The sequence below is a fragment of the Danio rerio genome, chromosome 3, assembly GCF_052040795.2.
Source record: "Danio rerio strain M-AB ecotype USA chromosome 3, GRCz13ab, whole genome shotgun sequence".
Lineage (NCBI taxonomy): Eukaryota > Metazoa > Chordata > Actinopteri > Cypriniformes > Danionidae > Danio > Danio rerio.
This window is the reverse complement of record NC_141023.1, coordinates 28,678,550-28,696,549: the sequence shown is the minus strand read 5'-3', so window position 1 is coordinate 28,696,549 and position 18,000 is coordinate 28,678,550. Positions and strand designations below refer to the sequence as shown.

The following is an 18,000-nucleotide window of genomic DNA, read 5'->3' as shown; positions in this document are numbered from 1 at the left end:
GGGCCCTAGGCGCGACGCATTTGTTGTTTGCTAGTTTCAGCTCGGCGCACGAGTGATTTTGACATTTTGCAGCACGCTGTTTAAATAGCAAATGCATTTGGGTTCATATGTGCGCTAATAGGCGTTGTGATCTAAAAAAGGAGGTGTGTTAAGGTGCATTGCTGGTGCGTTGCTATTTTGAGGCACTAAAATAGTCTGTTCAATCGACCAGCTTAGAGGAGGTGCCTCGCTTAAACAATGCCTAATACACACAGGATGTACAGCAATACGCAAACATCCTTACAAATGAAAAAGAATTAAAAGATTGAAATATTACAAAAACTATTATTTTCTAGCCTACATAAATATAAAAACCACCACCCGCATGCCTTTTTCATCTCGGGGGGCTTTTTTAGTTTATTTATGACATTATCTCTGCATGCTAGTCTGGAACTCTCACCGCTTCACTAACTCACTTGAAACCTCAACTCTACTTAATTTGCTCAACTATTTCTTTGCTGAAACTGTTCTAGAGCAACACATAAAAATGACCACTAGATGTAGCTGCAGAGACAGCTTTCGAAACGTTTCGAAGCTTCACCACATTTGCTTCAATTGTTTTAGTGTTTCATGAAGCCTTGTTTTGCCCACCACTAGTAAACAGTAGCATGAGGGCAATCCAAAGAGTAATCGCGGTCACAGGAAAAGAGCTTTGTTCAGGCAGCAAAACAATGTAAACAAAAACCAAGACAAGTGTCAAAAGTAAGGCAAGACTAGACAAGACGAACACTTTGTAAGGTTTATGGGAAAAACAAGTCTTATCAATGGATGAGAGTGAGTGTGCTGTATATAAAGTCCAATAATCAGTCATCAGGGGATGAACTGGGACTGGTGTGTGAGTGAAATGTCTGAAGGGAAATGTAGTTCATTTTAGTGGCAGATGTTTACTTCTATAGCAAGCTGCAAATGCTCAAAAATAACTCAAATCTCTCAGGAGGGTTAATGATTTTGCCTTCAACTGTAGGACGACCTTGTTTTGGTGTACTTTCTCACAACACATCCCATCCCGTAATGATTTTATATAAGTCAGTAGGTGAAGATCAGGTGATCCTTTGTGGTTGCTCAAATCCAATCAACCACTTGTGATCAGACTTATGTCATCAACACACCTTAACACCAGCAGTAAACAGTGGCAAAGTAACACAAAACTGCTTCATGACTTAGCCTAAATGATGTCTGCTCAGCCATGAATATCTCTTTATTCTTCAGCCAGTGTCACATTCCAGCAGTTAGCACACCTCAGATGCATGCTGAAAAGGATCATGTGACTGCTCCGGCAGGGTGCATGTGTCAGGGTGACAGGGTCTCTGTCATGAAGTGTGTGAGACTGCCGAGATGGCGGCAGGTGTCCACTATTCTGATGGGCTCTAATTAACTACTAATGCTTTACTCTGCTGACCTACACAGGATTAGCCTCTGTCATTAGCTACAACACACACCTGCAATTCTCAATACTAGCCATTTCCTGAGCTACAGTGGATTTTGGCGTTTCCAGCAGAGCCTGCGGCTATCTAACAGCATTCGAATGCAGGAAACTGGAAAGCTTAAGAACGGCACAAATAGCTACAACAAATACCAGCAGGCCTCTCAGCTATCTGACCCGCTCATCTCATTCCCAAATCCATTCCTTTATTCCTTTAGTCTCCTGCTGTCTCTCAGTCTCAGATCCTTTTCCTCACTTATCCTCAGGGCATTTCTTTTCCGCTCTCTCTCTCTCGTCTTTAATCTTGGGAGGAGACATTATCCAAAGCACATCTCACTGCAGGGTTGTCTCATTCGCTGTCATTCCTACTATCCAAGAAGGGCCGAGAACCGACTGCTTTCGCTAAACGTGAGGCTGGAGTGAAGAGAAATTCAGTTTATAGTGTCCAGCTATTGATTCTTTACTATGCTGTTCATTGTCTAATTGATCTCAGTTGACTTCTAAATGTGCTGTTTAGCTAATATCTGCATCCTCGAAAGCTTTAGGCCGTCAATCGGGAGGTCTGCAGATTCAGTTAGGTTCAGTTTGTCAATAAAAGCCTGATCTGGCTGCATCTCATGAGAATAACTGTAGTGATTTTTTTTTCTCTTACTAGATTTTAACTTCAGATGCGATGCGCCATATGGCAGGACTAATCAAACTGATATTGTGCTTAAATGTCTATTAGCTGTTAGCTGGTCTTGCATTAAAATGACTGTATTAAGTCTGCGCTTACAGATGGCATTCTAAACACTAAATATAAGTGCCAATTATTTTTAGATTTAGAACAGAAAATTTGTAATAATTAGTAGCAGGGATACAAAATATATGGATATCTAAGAGGTTATTGGCTGCTATTTGACATTTCCTTATTTTTTTTCTTAATATTCATTGCTGTTATGATTTAAGTTATGACTTAGTATATATTGATTTGATTAACAAATAAAATAAATACAAATAAATAAATAATACAATTTGTTATTATTATTATTATTATTATCATTATTATTATCATTATTCATTATTATTAATAATAATAATATAATTGTTGTTGTTTTTATTATTATTATTATTATTATTATTATTATTTATTAATTATTTTTATTCATTAATTTATTCTTTGGGTCGTTCTGATATACATGTTTGCATCTTTTTCTTTATTTGCTTCCACTGAGCCAAATAATGAGAAAGAACCAAGTCTCCTACCACAGCTATTCTGAAGACACTGAAGATCTACTTAGCCTTGCTGCTTTTTGACTTCAGTCCCATTGAAACCCTCGGCCAATGCATTGATGAAATGAACAATTGGATGTGCCAAAACCTTCTTTAGTTAAACAAAGAGAAAACTGAAGTCATTGCATTTGGGAACAGAGATGAGGTTCTCAAGGTTAATGTGTAATTTGGCTCCTAGGGTCAAACAACAAAAAATAAGGTCAAGAATCTTGGTGTGACTCTGGAGTCAGATCTGAGTTTCAATAGTCATGTCAAAGCAGTAACTAAATCAGCATACTATCATCTCAAAAACATTGCAAGAATTAGATGCTTTGTTTCCAGAGAGGACATAGAGAAACTTGTTTATGCTTTTATCAGCAGCAGTGTGGATTACTGTAATGGACTCCTCACCGGTTTCCCAAAAAGACAGTCAGACAGTTGCAGCTCATCCAGCGGCCAGAATTCTGACAAGAACCAGAAAATCATAGAGTACATCACACCTGTCCTTAGGTCTATTCCTTGGCTCCCAGTTACATTAAGAATGGTTTTTAAAGTATTATTACTAGTCTATAAATCACTAAATGGACCTTGATACATCACAGATATGCTCACTGAATACAAACCAAACAGATCACTCAAATCTTTAGTATCATATAAAATATACCTTCCAAAAGTTCAGTCAAAGCACAGTGAATCCACCTTCAGTTATTACGCCCCCTGCTGCTGGAATCAGCTTCCAGAAATGATCAGATGTGCTCCAACATTAGGCACGTTCAAATCGAGCCTGAAAACACTTCTGTTTAGCTGTGCCTTTACTGAACGAGCACTATGCTACATCCCACAGATGTATCCCACAGCTATTATGTCTTTCTTTTCTTTTTCATTCTTTTATAACCTTTTTAAACACATTTAATCTGTTTTTATCATTTTTTATATTTGTTTTAACTTTCTAATAGTTGTCTCTTTTATTCCTGTTTATGTAAATCACTTTGAAATGCCACTGTGAATGAAATGTGCTATATAAATAGACTTGCCTTGCCTAAAAAACAAACAAACAAAAAACCTAATGCTTTGCTATTGAAAATTATGTTATCTTCAGTACATCCCTAATTAGTAAGCATTGTGTTGAAAGTTTGACTGTTGCTGTATGTTAAACTGTATTTGTGTGTCCAGGGGAGCGACATGACCTTTTTGTTCTTACCAATGAGACCAAACATCCAGTTCACCCTCTGGCCCTGGTAAAGGTCACTAAACTTTAAGTCCTCCCAGACAACATATGCCATCCAAATCCACAGACTACAAGTTCTTGATAATTAGGACACATGCTTTATCTCTGAACACATGCATGCCAACTTACGATGATGAGGAATATAAAATAGATGAAGTTGTAGAAGGAATGCGCGTCCATGACGTAGTACATGATTTCCACCCAGCCCTCTAACGTGATCACCTGCACAAAACAGATCAGAACACATTTAGCCTCGTTGAATAATTAGTAAAGGATGATGAGATGATTCACCGCAAGTCCACAGTTATAATATAAATATGAATATATGTAAATATCAGGTAAATATATATATATATATATATATATATATATATATATATATATATATATATATATATATATATATATATATGTAGCCTTATTTGGAGAATACTTTCAGATTAAGCGACAATAATTTTTATTCAAATAAAAGTTGTAACAAGATGTAAAAACAAACTCGGTTTTGTTAAATTTGCATTAGTTTCTTGCAGTCATTTCAATAGCTTAAAAAAATAATAAAACCCAAACGATGTGACAAAATTTCAATTTGGTACATTTACATATGATGAAAATGATCTATGTTTCTATGTTAATTTCACTTTACACCTAAGATCGTAACATCTTTGTCATTATTATTTATTCTCTCCAACCATATGCATTTATAATATACTGCAATATACCATATGTATGTATACAGTTCATAATTGATGCATGTGTCATACAGTCAAGGCCAAAATGATTCATACCTCAGGTTATATTGTTCTTACTAGCCAGGCTGTTTTTTCGTACTTCATATATTACAAATATATATTCTCAAAACTACTTTACATCAGGGTAATTACCAATGTAATTAATTCAAAATGAAAACAGCCAGTGTTTATCTAACTTCATTTGCAATTTGATTTGTTTAAAGCTTTGTTATAGCATAGTGTTTGATTGACAGGTGTGTAGGCGGCCTTTCACTGTTGCCCAAGACACATCAAGATGGATTAGCACTTGCAGCACACCACACAAGCAATGTGGACACATGTATTTCTAAATGTCCTTTGAGTGACTGCATCACAAAACGCTTCTGATTTACTTAACACTGTTGATTTATGACAAGATCACCCGAAAAAGACGATCAAAGAGAACAGATGCTTCGTTCCAGAAAATGCCACGTGACTTTGATCTCATACCTGAAATATGACGATCCATGCGTATCCTATGTTGTCGAAATTAATTGCTCCTTTATGAGGATTGGTGTGTCCAGTGTGGCAGCGGGTGTAGTACTGATTCCAGTTCACACAGAGGCCCATGGCAGATGCGCTGCCGTTGACCAGCGGCTCGGCGCTCAGACCCAGAGCCTGCCGGTGAAGAGCGTCCTCTTTATCCAGACAGCACTCCCGTCCGCCCTCTCTCCGAGCAGGCACATCGCTGCAGGACATGATGCCGTTATCTTGAGCCAACGAGCAGATGAAGGGCCGCTCGTCATCCTCCTCAGGCTGATAATATGGTGTGGGAAGGGTGAGGCCAGATGTGCTGAGGACAAGATGAGGGAATAAGTCAAGGCTTTTGAAAATATGCAGGTTAACACTAAACAAATATTTCTTGCAAGTGAAAAACACTAAGGGCACTATCATACACCCTATCATATCAGGCGCAAGACGTGTATGGAACAATTTGTTGCAATTTTTAGACCAGCACAGCCCTAATTTTCAAGTTTTGCGCATCGTTGTTTAAATAAAAAATGCATTAGTGCTACTTTGTGGACTCATGGGTGTGCCGACTTAAAAAAAGGTGGTTTGTTAAGGCTCATTGTTGGTGCATTGCTATTTGAGGAACTGAAATAGACTGTTCCATTGACCATCTAAAAGCAGGTCTAAAGGTTTTTTTTTCAGTTTATTCATGACAATTTGTGTTTGTATAATGTTAATATTATTAGCAGTATTATTTATTATATGCATATTTATATTTATATTTATATTTGTTTTAATTAAAAAAAAAAAAAAGTTTAGATTTGTCCACCTATTGGGTTTTGGAGACGTATGCATCAACATATGATCCATAAGAAAATGACATGTGTTTAGATATAAGTTTTGACCTAACTTCGTTATTACTGTTGATTTATTCATTTTCAAGAATTTTGAACTGAATTTAGAAATAGTTTTGAAACAAATCTTTGAGCTTAACAAACGGAATTAAATATGTAGGCTAATGGATGTCTCCAGTGGAGTGTGTAAAGGAGTAAAGTGTAAAAGTAAAGTAAAAAGAAAGTAAAGAGGCTAAATGGAGGAGGCTCGTTCTTTATCCTAGCTGCAGATGGTCTGATTAACTGTTTTCTAAGAGAATAAGCACAACCCTGTTAGACCAGGCACCATGCCGCAGACTTATTTTACGCCCTTAGAATAGCAAAAGTTGATTGGGACATGCCCTTAATGCTTTTGCGCCATTCGCCTCAGACTTTGCACCGAAATAATTAAAATAGAGTCCATTGTCTGTAATTCAGTTTATTTATATTCTTGTATTATTTATATATTTACATTTTACATTTATTCATTTAGCAGACGCTTTTATCCAAAGCGACTTACAAATGAGGACAAGGAAGCAATTTACACAACCAAGAGCAACAATGAATAAGTGCTATAAGCAAGTTTCAGGTCTGTAAAGTCTAAGAAGGGAAGTATTAGTAGTATTAGAATTTTTTTTTATTTTTATTTTTTGTACAGTTAGTGTGATATTCAGAGAGGCAATTACAGATTAGGAAGTGTAGTGGAGACTAAATAGTTGAGTTTTTAGTCGTTTCTTGAAAGTAGCGAGTGACTCTGCTGTTCTGATGCAGTTAGGGAGTTCATTCCACCAACTGGGCAGATTGAGCGTGAGCGTTCGCGAAAGTGATTTCTTCCCCCTTTGGGATGGAACCACGAGGCGACGTTCATTCACAGAACGCAAGTTTCTGGAGGGCACATAGATCTGCAGAAGCGAGAGCAGCATATATATACAGGTTCAAACAGATAAATACTAAAATTTATTTTGAATAATATTATCTAATATATTAAATACATATTTTTATTTAAAAATAAAAACTAAAATATTGCATATTTTAAAGTTATAATATATATATATTATTATACATTTTTTTATATAAAGCACAATCAAACAACAGTAGCTAATCATTGTACTGAGCAATGTCAACTAATATAAACTCACAGAACAGAAGTATTTTTTGTAAAAATATAGTATATACAAAATATAAAAATATATTGCAGACAGAGACACAAAATGACAAAGTCTGACAGATTTTTTTTTAAAATGTTATCATAATAAAAAAACCTGACATTCTGACTTACTAACTAACTATGAGGCAAAAAAGAATAAACTAATTCTCTGATATTTTCTTTTTCAAAATTATAATCCATCTATGAGAAGTGATAGGTTGCCACCATTCAAAGCAGCTGAACCTCTCTCAACAGACCTGAAAAATCAGAGCAGTATCCAGCATGGTTTCATTCCACAACAGAGTGACTGAGTGTGTGCACATGTGTATGAAGCCCATTTTTCTGCGAGTGACCCATTGAGGGCAGTCTGGCCCTTAATCACAATGTTTTACTGCCCAGAAATAGCTGTTTCCATCCGCCACTCACCCTCTCATACACATAACAGGGTCATACAATGACTACTTATCCTCCCAATCCCCACTCTTTCACTCCTTTATTCCCCTCTCTCTCTTTCCTCGTTTCTCTCACACTTATCAATACATACACAAAGATGCGTCAACATGCAGTGCAATTATGCACAGACATAGCAAAGCACATGCATGCCACCGTCACACTGACCAATCAATGTTTCTATTGCTTTGCGGTCTAGACAGTTAATCTAAATGCGGGCACACACACATGCGCACACACAAATACAGCTCCCATGACAGCCATGTTGGAGGTATTGGATGCCAAGAAAGGATTGGTTCATCATCCCCGGGGTGTAATTCTCCCCATTTGGACGGAGGACTCCTCCGCAGATTCGCAGCTCGATAAAGGCCAAGAATGTTTCTGCTGTCGTGGAGGACGTTTTTCCTTTGCCCTTCAACAACACGCCAGCCAAAAGATCTGAAGCATTCGATACCAGTAATGAGCAATGGTATATCAGGCTACGCCAGAAAAAGCTATTTGTCTTGTGGACCACCGTGGCGACACTCTTGCGAGGGTATACGTGTTGGCTGTTGATGTGATGTAAAATTTTCAGTGTCACACAGGACAAAACTGAATATAATTAGTATTGCCATTGTTTAAAATGCAATAAATGCACTGTAAAACCCCACAGTCAACTTTATCAAATGAAATAAGTGTAGTTACTCTAAATTGACTGAAAGTTAATTCTATTTATTTGAGAAGAGTTTTGAACTCTTTTGAAGTGTTAAAGGTATTGAGTTAATTAAATACCTCATTACTTTAACGTAAATTGAGCAAGTTTACAGTCCATGTATAGATTCTTTTTTTTTTTGTTTGTTTTTACTTAAATTGTCTGTAGCAATCGGTTTCCTTAAACAGTTTGAGTTGCCTTAATTTATTGGGTTTTACAGTACTCAGTTCTCTTCATTTATTGGGGTTTACTGTGCTCAAATTGCTTTGTTTACTCAAATAGATTAAGTTCACAGAATTCATTAGGATTAGTTTATGAACTTAAATGGTTTGTTGCAATCGTTTTCCCAAATAGTTTGAGTTACCTTAACTTAATGGGTTTTACAGTGGGGTTAAACATTACATGGACCTCTTGTTATAAAAACTGCTGTGCTAGTATTATTATAACTTTTCCCGTTGCCAAGTCTCAAAACTGTCCTATGGTGTGACTCTCCCAAACATAATTCAATAAATTATTCTAACTCTAATAAATTAAGTTTCAAATTGTAAAAAATAAAATGTACAAAAACGTCAAACCTGATTTGACAAGTTGCTGTTTTAGTAAATGGCAATCATTTTCTTTTATCCATATATTCATAAAAACATAGGAATTTCATACATTTTGTCACTGAAAACCATGTTCTCTGTTGGCAATTCCACTGAAAATTCTATATTTTTTGCATATTAGTTAGTTAATTAATGGGTTAGTTAATAAGCCTATCAGTTTTTTTATTTATGATAATGTTGGAAACAAATCTGTTTGCCTTTTTGTGTTCATTTTTTTGTTTGTCTGTCTGAAAAAAAATATTTTTTTATGTTATTTAAATACTATATGCATGTTCTCTCCGTGTTGGCCTGGGATTCTTCCGGGTGCTCTGGTTTCCCCCACAAGTCCAAAAACATGTGGTATAGATGAATTGGGTAAGCTATTGTTTGTGTATGTGTGTGAATGAGAGTGTATGGGTGTTTCCCAATGTTGGGTTGCAGCTGGAAGGGCATTCATTGCGTAAAACATGCTGGATAAGTTGCCGGTTCATTCCGCATTCCCAGATTGATAAAGGAACTAAGCCAAAAAGAAAATGAATCAATGAATACTATACTATATTTTTACTTTACTATGTTTTACGAATACTATACTTTTTACAGTGTCTGCTATAATGTTAATGTTGTTTATTTGTGTGTTCATATAAATGAATATGGCCAATATGTAAATACGCAGTATAGTTAAAATCTTAATGCCACATTAGATCATTATTATAACATAATATGTGCCTTCAGTGATTTCCTGAAGATAACACAACTGGAATAACTATAGCAGTCGCTATCGTCTCATCTCATATGAAGGAAGAGATCACAATGACATATGATGAAAAGTGGAGGCGCTGTAGTGCTGTCCCAGTTCTTAGGGATAAATCTTAAAGCCCTTCCCCTTCAACCTCAGTTTTAAGGGCCAAGGGGAAGGGGTATGGGTACAAAAATAGAATTGGGATTGGGATTGGGCCTTTCACTATCCTGCATTCTGAAATTATTCCTCACAGCAAACGTAAACAATCTGTAGCAGCAATTTTGCACACAGCGAGTCTCAATAATAAAACCAGCAATAAAAAAACTGTTTTGACATTTCCTGACCGTCATTCGATTTGTTGCATGGATTACGTCATCAAATTCTGAGCTCCAATTGGTTCTAAGATTGACGCTCATAGCAGCTGTTGTCACACTGCAGAAAAGTGTCTAAAATCTTCCGACACTGCCAGAACATCATCGGAGGAAAAATCTGATCGCAACAGGCTTTAAGCGGCTGTCTGTGAACATGTCAAACCAACGATCAAAGGCCACAGATTTCAGCCTAGGATTTCAGAAACCTTGTAGGATTTCCCAAATGTGTCTCAGATAACAAAATCATGGCTGAAATCTCACAGTGGGAGCAGGGCTTTAGTATGTACATGCTTAACTTAATTTTTACATGTTTAACATTTTTGAAAACTCTTTAAAATTAAGATTTGTCTCCGTTGGTGTGTCACCTCAATTTATTGAAAAATCAAACAAAAATATCAGACAATCAAAGAGAAAAAAAAATTATGATTTCATATAAAATAAGTATAAAAAAGATTATATGAAGATAGCTGATCAACAATGGAGATAATTCTCTCTCCCACTATGTGTATATTATGAAGACTCTTATTTATATTTGCTGTCACACCACAAGGCATTTTTATGTTACAGTACATTCATCAATTCATTTTTCTTTGGCTTAGTCCCTTATTTATGAGGGGTCAGCACAGTGCAATGAATCACCAACTATTCCGGCATATGTTTTACACAGCGGATGCCTTTCCGGACACAACCCAGCACTGGGAAACACCCATAAACTCTCCATTCACACACTCATACACTACGAGCAATTTAGTTCATCCAATTCACCTAAATGTATATCGCATGTCTCTGAACTGTGGAGGAAACCGGGAGGAAACCCACATGAACACTGGATGAACATGCAGACAAATATGCCAACTGGCCCAGCCAGGACTCGAACCAGTGACCTTCTTGCTGTGAAGTGACAGTGCTAACCACTGAGCCAAAAAATAAAATGTACAAAAACGTCAAACCTGATTTGACAAGTTGCTGTTTTAGTAAATGGCAATCATTTTCTTTTATCCATATATTCATAAAAACATAGGAATTTCATACATTTTGTCACTGAAAACCATGTTCTCTGTTGGCAATTCCACTGAAAATTCTATATTGTGACCTTCTTGCTGTGAAGTGACAGTGCTAACCACTGAGCCAAAAAATAAAATGTACAAAAACGTCAAACCTGATTTGACAAGTTGCTGTTTTAGTAAATGGCAATCATTTTCTTTTATCCATATATTCATAAAAACATAGGAATTTCATACATTTTGTCACTGAAAACCATGTTCTCTGTTGGCAATTCCACTGAAAATTCTATATTTTTTGCATATTAGTTAGTTAATTAATGGGTTAGTTAATAAGCCTATCAGTTTTTTTATTTATGATAATGTTGGAAACAAATCTGTTTGCCTTTTTGTGTTCATTTTTTTGTTTGTCTGTCTGAAAAAAAATATTTTTTTATGTTATTTAAATACTATATGCATGTTCTCTCCGTGTTGGCCTGGGATTCTTCCGGGTGCTCTGGTTTCCCCCACAAGTCCAAAAACATGTGGTATAGATGAATTGGGTAAGCTATTGTTTGTGTATGTGTGTGAATGAGAGTGTATGGGTGTTTCCCAATGTTGGGTTGCAGCTGGAAGGGCATTCATTGCGTAAAACATGCTGGATAAGTTGCCGGTTCATTCCGCATTCCCAGATTGATAAAGGAACTAAGCCAAAAAGAAAATGAATCAATGAATACTATACTATATTTTTACTTTACTATGTTTTACGAATACTATACTTTTTACAGTGTCTGCTATAATGTTAATGTTGTTTATTTGTGTGTTCATATAAATGAATATGGCCAATATGTAAATACGCAGTATAGTTAAAATCTTAATGCCACATTAGATCATTATTATAACATAATATGTGCCTTCAGTGATTTCCTGAAGATAACACAACTGGAATAACTATAGCAGTCGCTATCGTCTCATCTCATATGAAGGAAGAGATCACAATGACATATGATGAAAAGTGGAGGCGCTGTAGTGCTGTCCCAGTTCTTAGGGATAAATCTTAAAGCCCTTCCCCTTCAACCTCAGTTTTAAGGGCCAAGGGGAAGGGGTATGGGTACAAAAATAGAATTGGGATTGGGATTGGGCCTTTCACTATCCTGCATTCTGAAATTATTCCTCACAGCAAACGTAAACAATCTGTAGCAGCAATTTTGCACACAGCGAGTCTCAATAATAAAACCAGCAATAAAAAAACTGTTTTGACATTTCCTGACCGTCATTCGATTTGTTGCATGGATTACGTCATCAAATTCTGAGCTCCAATTGGTTCTAAGATTGACGCTCATAGCAGCTGTTGTCACACTGCAGAAAAGTGTCTAAAATCTTCCGACACTGCCAGAACATCATCGGAGGAAAAATCTGATCGCAACAGGCTTTAAGCGGCTGTCTGTGAACATGTCAAACCAACGATCAAAGGCCACAGATTTCAGCCTAGGATTTCAGAAACCTTGTAGGATTTCCCAAATGTGTCTCAGATAACAAAATCATGGCTGAAATCTCACAGTGGGAGCAGGGCTTTAGTATGTACATGCTTAACTTAATTTTTACATGTTTAACATTTTTGAAAACTCTTTAAAATTAAGATTTGTCTCCGTTGGTGTGTCACCTCAATTTATTGAAAAATCAAACAAAAATATCAGACAATCAAAGAGAAAAAAAAATTATGATTTCATATAAAATAAGTATAAAAAAGATTATATGAAGATAGCTGATCAACAATGGAGATAATTCTCTCTCCCACTATGTGTATATTATGAAGACTCTTATTTATATTTGCTGTCACACCACAAGGCATTTTTATGTTACAGTACATTCATCAATTCATTTTTCTTTGGCTTAGTCCCTTATTTATGAGGGGTCAGCACAGTGCAATGAATCACCAACTATTCCGGCATATGTTTTACACAGCGGATGCCTTTCCGGACACAACCCAGCACTGGGAAACACCCATAAACTCTCCATTCACACACTCATACACTACGAGCAATTTAGTTCATCCAATTCACCTAAATGTATATCGCATGTCTCTGAACTGTGGAGGAAACCGGGAGGAAACCCACATGAACACTGGATGAACATGCAGACAAATATGCCAACTGGCCCAGCCAGGACTCGAACCAGTGACCTTCTTGCTGTGAAGTGACAGTGCTAACCACTGAGCCACCGGGCCGCCTGTTACAGTACAGTAAACAGTTAGTGACCCTTGCAATTTCTATTATCTATCTATTATAATCTATATATTATTTATCTACTATCTATTATAACGTTTCTATTGTAACATTTTTCACAGCCTATTTGTCAACTACCCATGTGCACATTTCCAACACACAAATCTAATCAAAGTCTGTGATATGGCAAATTGAGCCAATGCATCAAACCGTCATGGAGTCGTATAAATTCTCCTGGAGGCTTTTGCGCTGCACACACTGAGATTTCTGCTGTAAACGTCAGTCCTCATTTTGAGCACAACAGTCAAGCCGGACCGCGCAGCACTGCTTTCCTTAAAGAGCTCAGCAGTATGGCGACAACCGGAGGGTTTTGGAAAGAAAGACGGAGTGACAGAGAATCAGTGAGTCTGTCAGGGCTCTGCGAGGAGTGGTGGAGTGTGAATGATGTTTGTGCCAGTGCCAGGGCTCGGGCACAGCGTGGCAGCACACTAAGATGCACAACGCAGCGTGGCACAAAGCTAACACCCCACTGTGGCACAAAAAAAACATTCCATTGCCAATGAGACGGCTCTCACACGTGGAGATAATTGACCAATGACTGACAAGCTGTTTGCAGGTGGGTGGGTGTTAAGGAACGCAGCATAAAATCAACCCGGGAGAGCAATGGGGCTTTAAGGGTTGACATTGCGCTTTTCAGGGTCGAGTTATTGTCAAGGCATCCACTTAAAAGCAAGCTAAATAGAGTGGTCTTAAAGGGATAGTTCAACCAAAACTAAACATTCTGTCACCTTTCATTAACCATTTATATTAGCAGTTTGACTTTCTTCTGTTGAATAGTGATGGGAAGTTCGGGTCATTTTACTTTGACCTTTAAGTCTCGTTCTGCAAGGTGAACAAATCTTTTTGAGTCATTTTGTTCATTTCGTTCAATCTGCCAAAACATTATTAAAATGTTACAAGTTGCTTCCAAACTCATCTACAACTAGCCCAAATGTTCATCACACTCCAAACAAGTCATAACTAGAATGCTATAAGAGAGAGAAAATAACTATTTATTGTTTACCTGGTCTATGATTATGTCAGCTCAAATTACCTGACAGGTCTTCATATTTTAGGATGTTCCTTCACATCACACTGACAGTCCCACATAAGCTCTGTTTGTTTGTTTTAAGACATGGAGTGACTGTATGAATGTGTCTGTTTCAAATGTGCAAAACTACAGCAGTTGTTGCTTAAATTGTATAGGAGATAAAACAGTGTGTTTTCTACCGATGGTTTGTCAAGTTCACTCACTTGCATGAGGCACACTCAAAATTGCATAATTTTTTCGAGGCTATGTTCACCTAGTTATTTCACAGGGTTTCAGGAGACCGCGGATGGATTTCAGTTGTCACATGACAGAAAACGTTGCCCTGTCTTCATCTCATCTTAGTCTTGGAAAATAACATTTTAACCCTTATTTCCATTAACAAAATTACCACTGCCAGTATGTTGTGGTGGTCTACCACTAGCAGCATACATCAGAAACAAAACACTCATTACCTTATCTGAATTTCAGCTCAGGCAACTTCCCACACACAGTAAAACAAACAATAACAATAGCAGTTTTACTATTCAAGTTAAAGCCAGAGTCAGACAACAAAACATTGGAAGGAGTAGCTGATCAAACCCAACCTCTATAGCAACCACTATATAAACATGATGCTTTTAAGTTGTGAAGTTTAATACTAAATATTAAAGTAATTAAAGTAATATCTAAAAAGGCATAATAAAAATAGTTTAAATGTTTGAGAATGGATACCTCTCGAAGTGGACTTATGGAGCTGTGTATCAATGGATTTGCTCTTCAGTGTTTGGACTTCCAGCAGTGAAATTTAAACCACACTGAACTGAACTAAACTGAACTCTGAAAACTGGACTAACACAGTTCCCATTTACTGGAACTTCTATGTTAAGCTGCTTTGCTATAGAAACAAAGATGAATTAAGTTGAAGTTAGAGAATAATCAAAGAAACTCATATAGAAATTCCTCATGTAAATCAAACTAAACTTAAACTATGAATCATATATTCTTTTCAACATCCAAAAAAATACCATAAAGAAATCAGAGTGTAAACTTTAAAGACGTTACAAAGCAAATGGAAAATCATGCATTCTCTCTAGAGACTCTATGACAGACTCTTCTTTTGAAAACTCTGACTATAGTCCCAGGCTGTAAATATACTCGCTGCTAGACAACAAATGACAGACAGGCCTCAAATGACGTTTAAACTCAGACATGTGCCTCTTTATCCCACACACATGCGTACAAACAAACAAACAAACGCGCAGGGCGTCTTTCACTGCCATGCACCGTAAGTCCTTTCAAATCTAATCACACAGCAGAGAGAGGCAGGCAGACCACGGTTGGCACGGTAACCTCAGGCAGACACCCACTCATGAATATGGACGCCAATCTGAGTTTTAATCAACTGGAGCCATCGACTGGGTGGAACCGCATTTGCATTTTTAGTGCAGGTAGACAGTAAAAACAAGAAGATGAGAGGAGAGATTAAAAAGGAGGATGCGCTTGAGAAGATGAGAGAAAGTAAGACTAGTTTACATCTTAAAAAATGTAAATGAGAGCGAATAGATAGCGAGGATAAGATGGTATTGAATTAAAAATATGCTCAGTGGCCCACACTGTCCACCAGATCCCAAAATATCCATGGCTCACATCTCTTCTGAGAGAGACAAGGACATTGGAAATACAAGTCCAATCCAATGATGGAGTCCGATCTGAAATGCATCTTCTAGAAGATCCGGCCTGCTGAATTCAATCCCTTTCTCCTTGTAAACCTAAGCTGTCATCTAAACTAACTTGCAGTTTGAATTCAGTGCCTCAATTAAATCATTATTAGGACATTTGGTACATTCAGTCCCAGCGCTCTTACTCCCTTAAGCCCACCAGCCCACCTCGTTTGGTACTTACAGGGTGAAGTTCTCCTCTGGGTAACACCGATTTCTTAGGAGTCCAGCCCACAGTTGTACACCAATGATGCCAAAAATGAAGAACACAAAGAAACAAAGCAGGAGCACATTTCCCAGCATGGGCAGAGTGTCCAGCAGCAGGTTCACCAGGATGCGCATACCTACACAAACACACAGACACACAAAATCGTTGTTATACAAAATAGCAATACACACTGGGAAACTCATTATTCAAGAAAACAGTGGTTTCGTATTCTAGCACAAAATACAACAACCTTTATCTCTTACAATTACCCAGAATTTTCCATTCCTTTGAAAATCAATGCACAAAATCTGCGTATTTTTAGCCATACATTACAAGTTTAAGTATATTTATTTATGGAGCACGTATAACCCCCAGGGGTCAAAAACCGCAAATACGCGTTATGATGCGTCTTCTCCTCATAACACTGAAATGAACTTAAATTACACTTTTAGTTTTGATCATACAAATAAGCTCAATACATCAATTGAATCTGTTAGGTGACTCTCACAAGAGTATATTGGTTATTTTGTGTGATAGTTAAAAATATTTTAAATAAACTGCAAACATAAAAATATATAAACTTGTTTTTTTCTCAGATTTTTTTCTCGAAACATTTCCTTCTAACACCACATACCTGTCTGATGGCTCATTATGCAGCTCATTATGCAGGTATTTGTCTTCTCAGGTGTGAATTACTGCATTAGTAATGATAGTTCACGCCTTCTCGCATAGACCATTTACAATCAAAAAGTGACTTAGAAAATGTAATTTAGTTTTTTGTTTAGTTTTTGTTTTTTGTAAGCAAGTAAGCAAGAATCGGTTCTCAAAAGTCCTGTGAACAAATGTTCTCTGTGTGTTTCACGGCCTTATTTCAGTGACTTCAAAATTTTAGATTTTCACTAATCATGCATAAACATGTCTTACTCAAAAACACTAACACATACACACATGCTGCTTAGGTATTATTGTAGCCCAGCTTGTGCTGTTTATCACACTTTAGCCATTAATATGTTTTTAACATACTGAAAACAACACAAATGTCAGTACATGTCAAAACTTGTCCATGGACCCAAAACACCCTTAGACCCCTGGGGGTTCAAAACAGTTACAAGACTGACCAAAGTGCAGTACATGAGTCAAAGTAAAATAAAAAGACAGAAAATAAACACATGAAAATAATTCAAGACAAACGACTGAATACATTTAAAAATAAAGCAGTAGAAAGGACTATTAAAATAATAAAAGACAAAGAGACTGTTTGATTCAAAATAATAATATTAATTACAAATTACTAAACACTAATCAGTTTCATACAAACATGAACACTTTATATTTTGAAGAATATGGATAGCCAAACATTTTTTGTCGACCTCTGCCCTTATTTTATACAGTGGAAGACAATAGGGATACTGTGGAACTGTTATCCATATTCTTCCAAATATATTCTTAATTTGTGTTCAGAATAAAAAAGGCATTCATACAGGTTTAATGTAAACCATGGAAATACTTTCAGTTTTGGAATAACTACGGCTTTAACACTAGAACCTCAGAAGCGGTCTTTTTGACCTTTTTATTTAATTTTATAATTGAATAACTGCTAAAATGAATACCTTGATATTTCCTAAATTATACCATCTTTTATTAAAATGACAACACAAAACAGTTCTAATTATTTCTAAATTGATTGCATGCCTTTCAGTGTCCGCTACCTATTCCTTTGCTTTTGAGTGTGTGCCTTTGTTGCCTAGCAACTTCCTGCAAATAAAAACATAACTTTATGGCAGCAAA

The 18,000-nt window shown here is 36.7% G+C and overlaps 1 protein-coding gene across 4 annotated transcripts in view; it reads right to left on the bottom strand.

The window, feature by feature from the left end:
* The window catches only part of cacna1ia (calcium voltage-gated channel subunit alpha1 Ia), a 413,765-nt gene that overhangs the window by 137,668 nt on the left and 258,097 nt on the right, over positions 1–18,000 (bottom strand). For all 4 annotated transcript variants that reach the window (XM_087244595.1, XM_087244597.1, XM_087244598.1 and 1 more), the window contains 3 exons: positions 16,189–16,348; positions 5,159–5,501; positions 4,071–4,163 (listed from right to left, as the gene is read on the bottom strand). In XM_087244595.1, the coding sequence (XP_087100721.1) occupies positions 4,071–4,163; positions 5,159–5,501; positions 16,189–16,348 (596 nt within the window). The remainder of the gene's footprint in view (positions 1–4,070; positions 4,164–5,158; positions 5,502–16,188; positions 16,349–18,000) is intronic.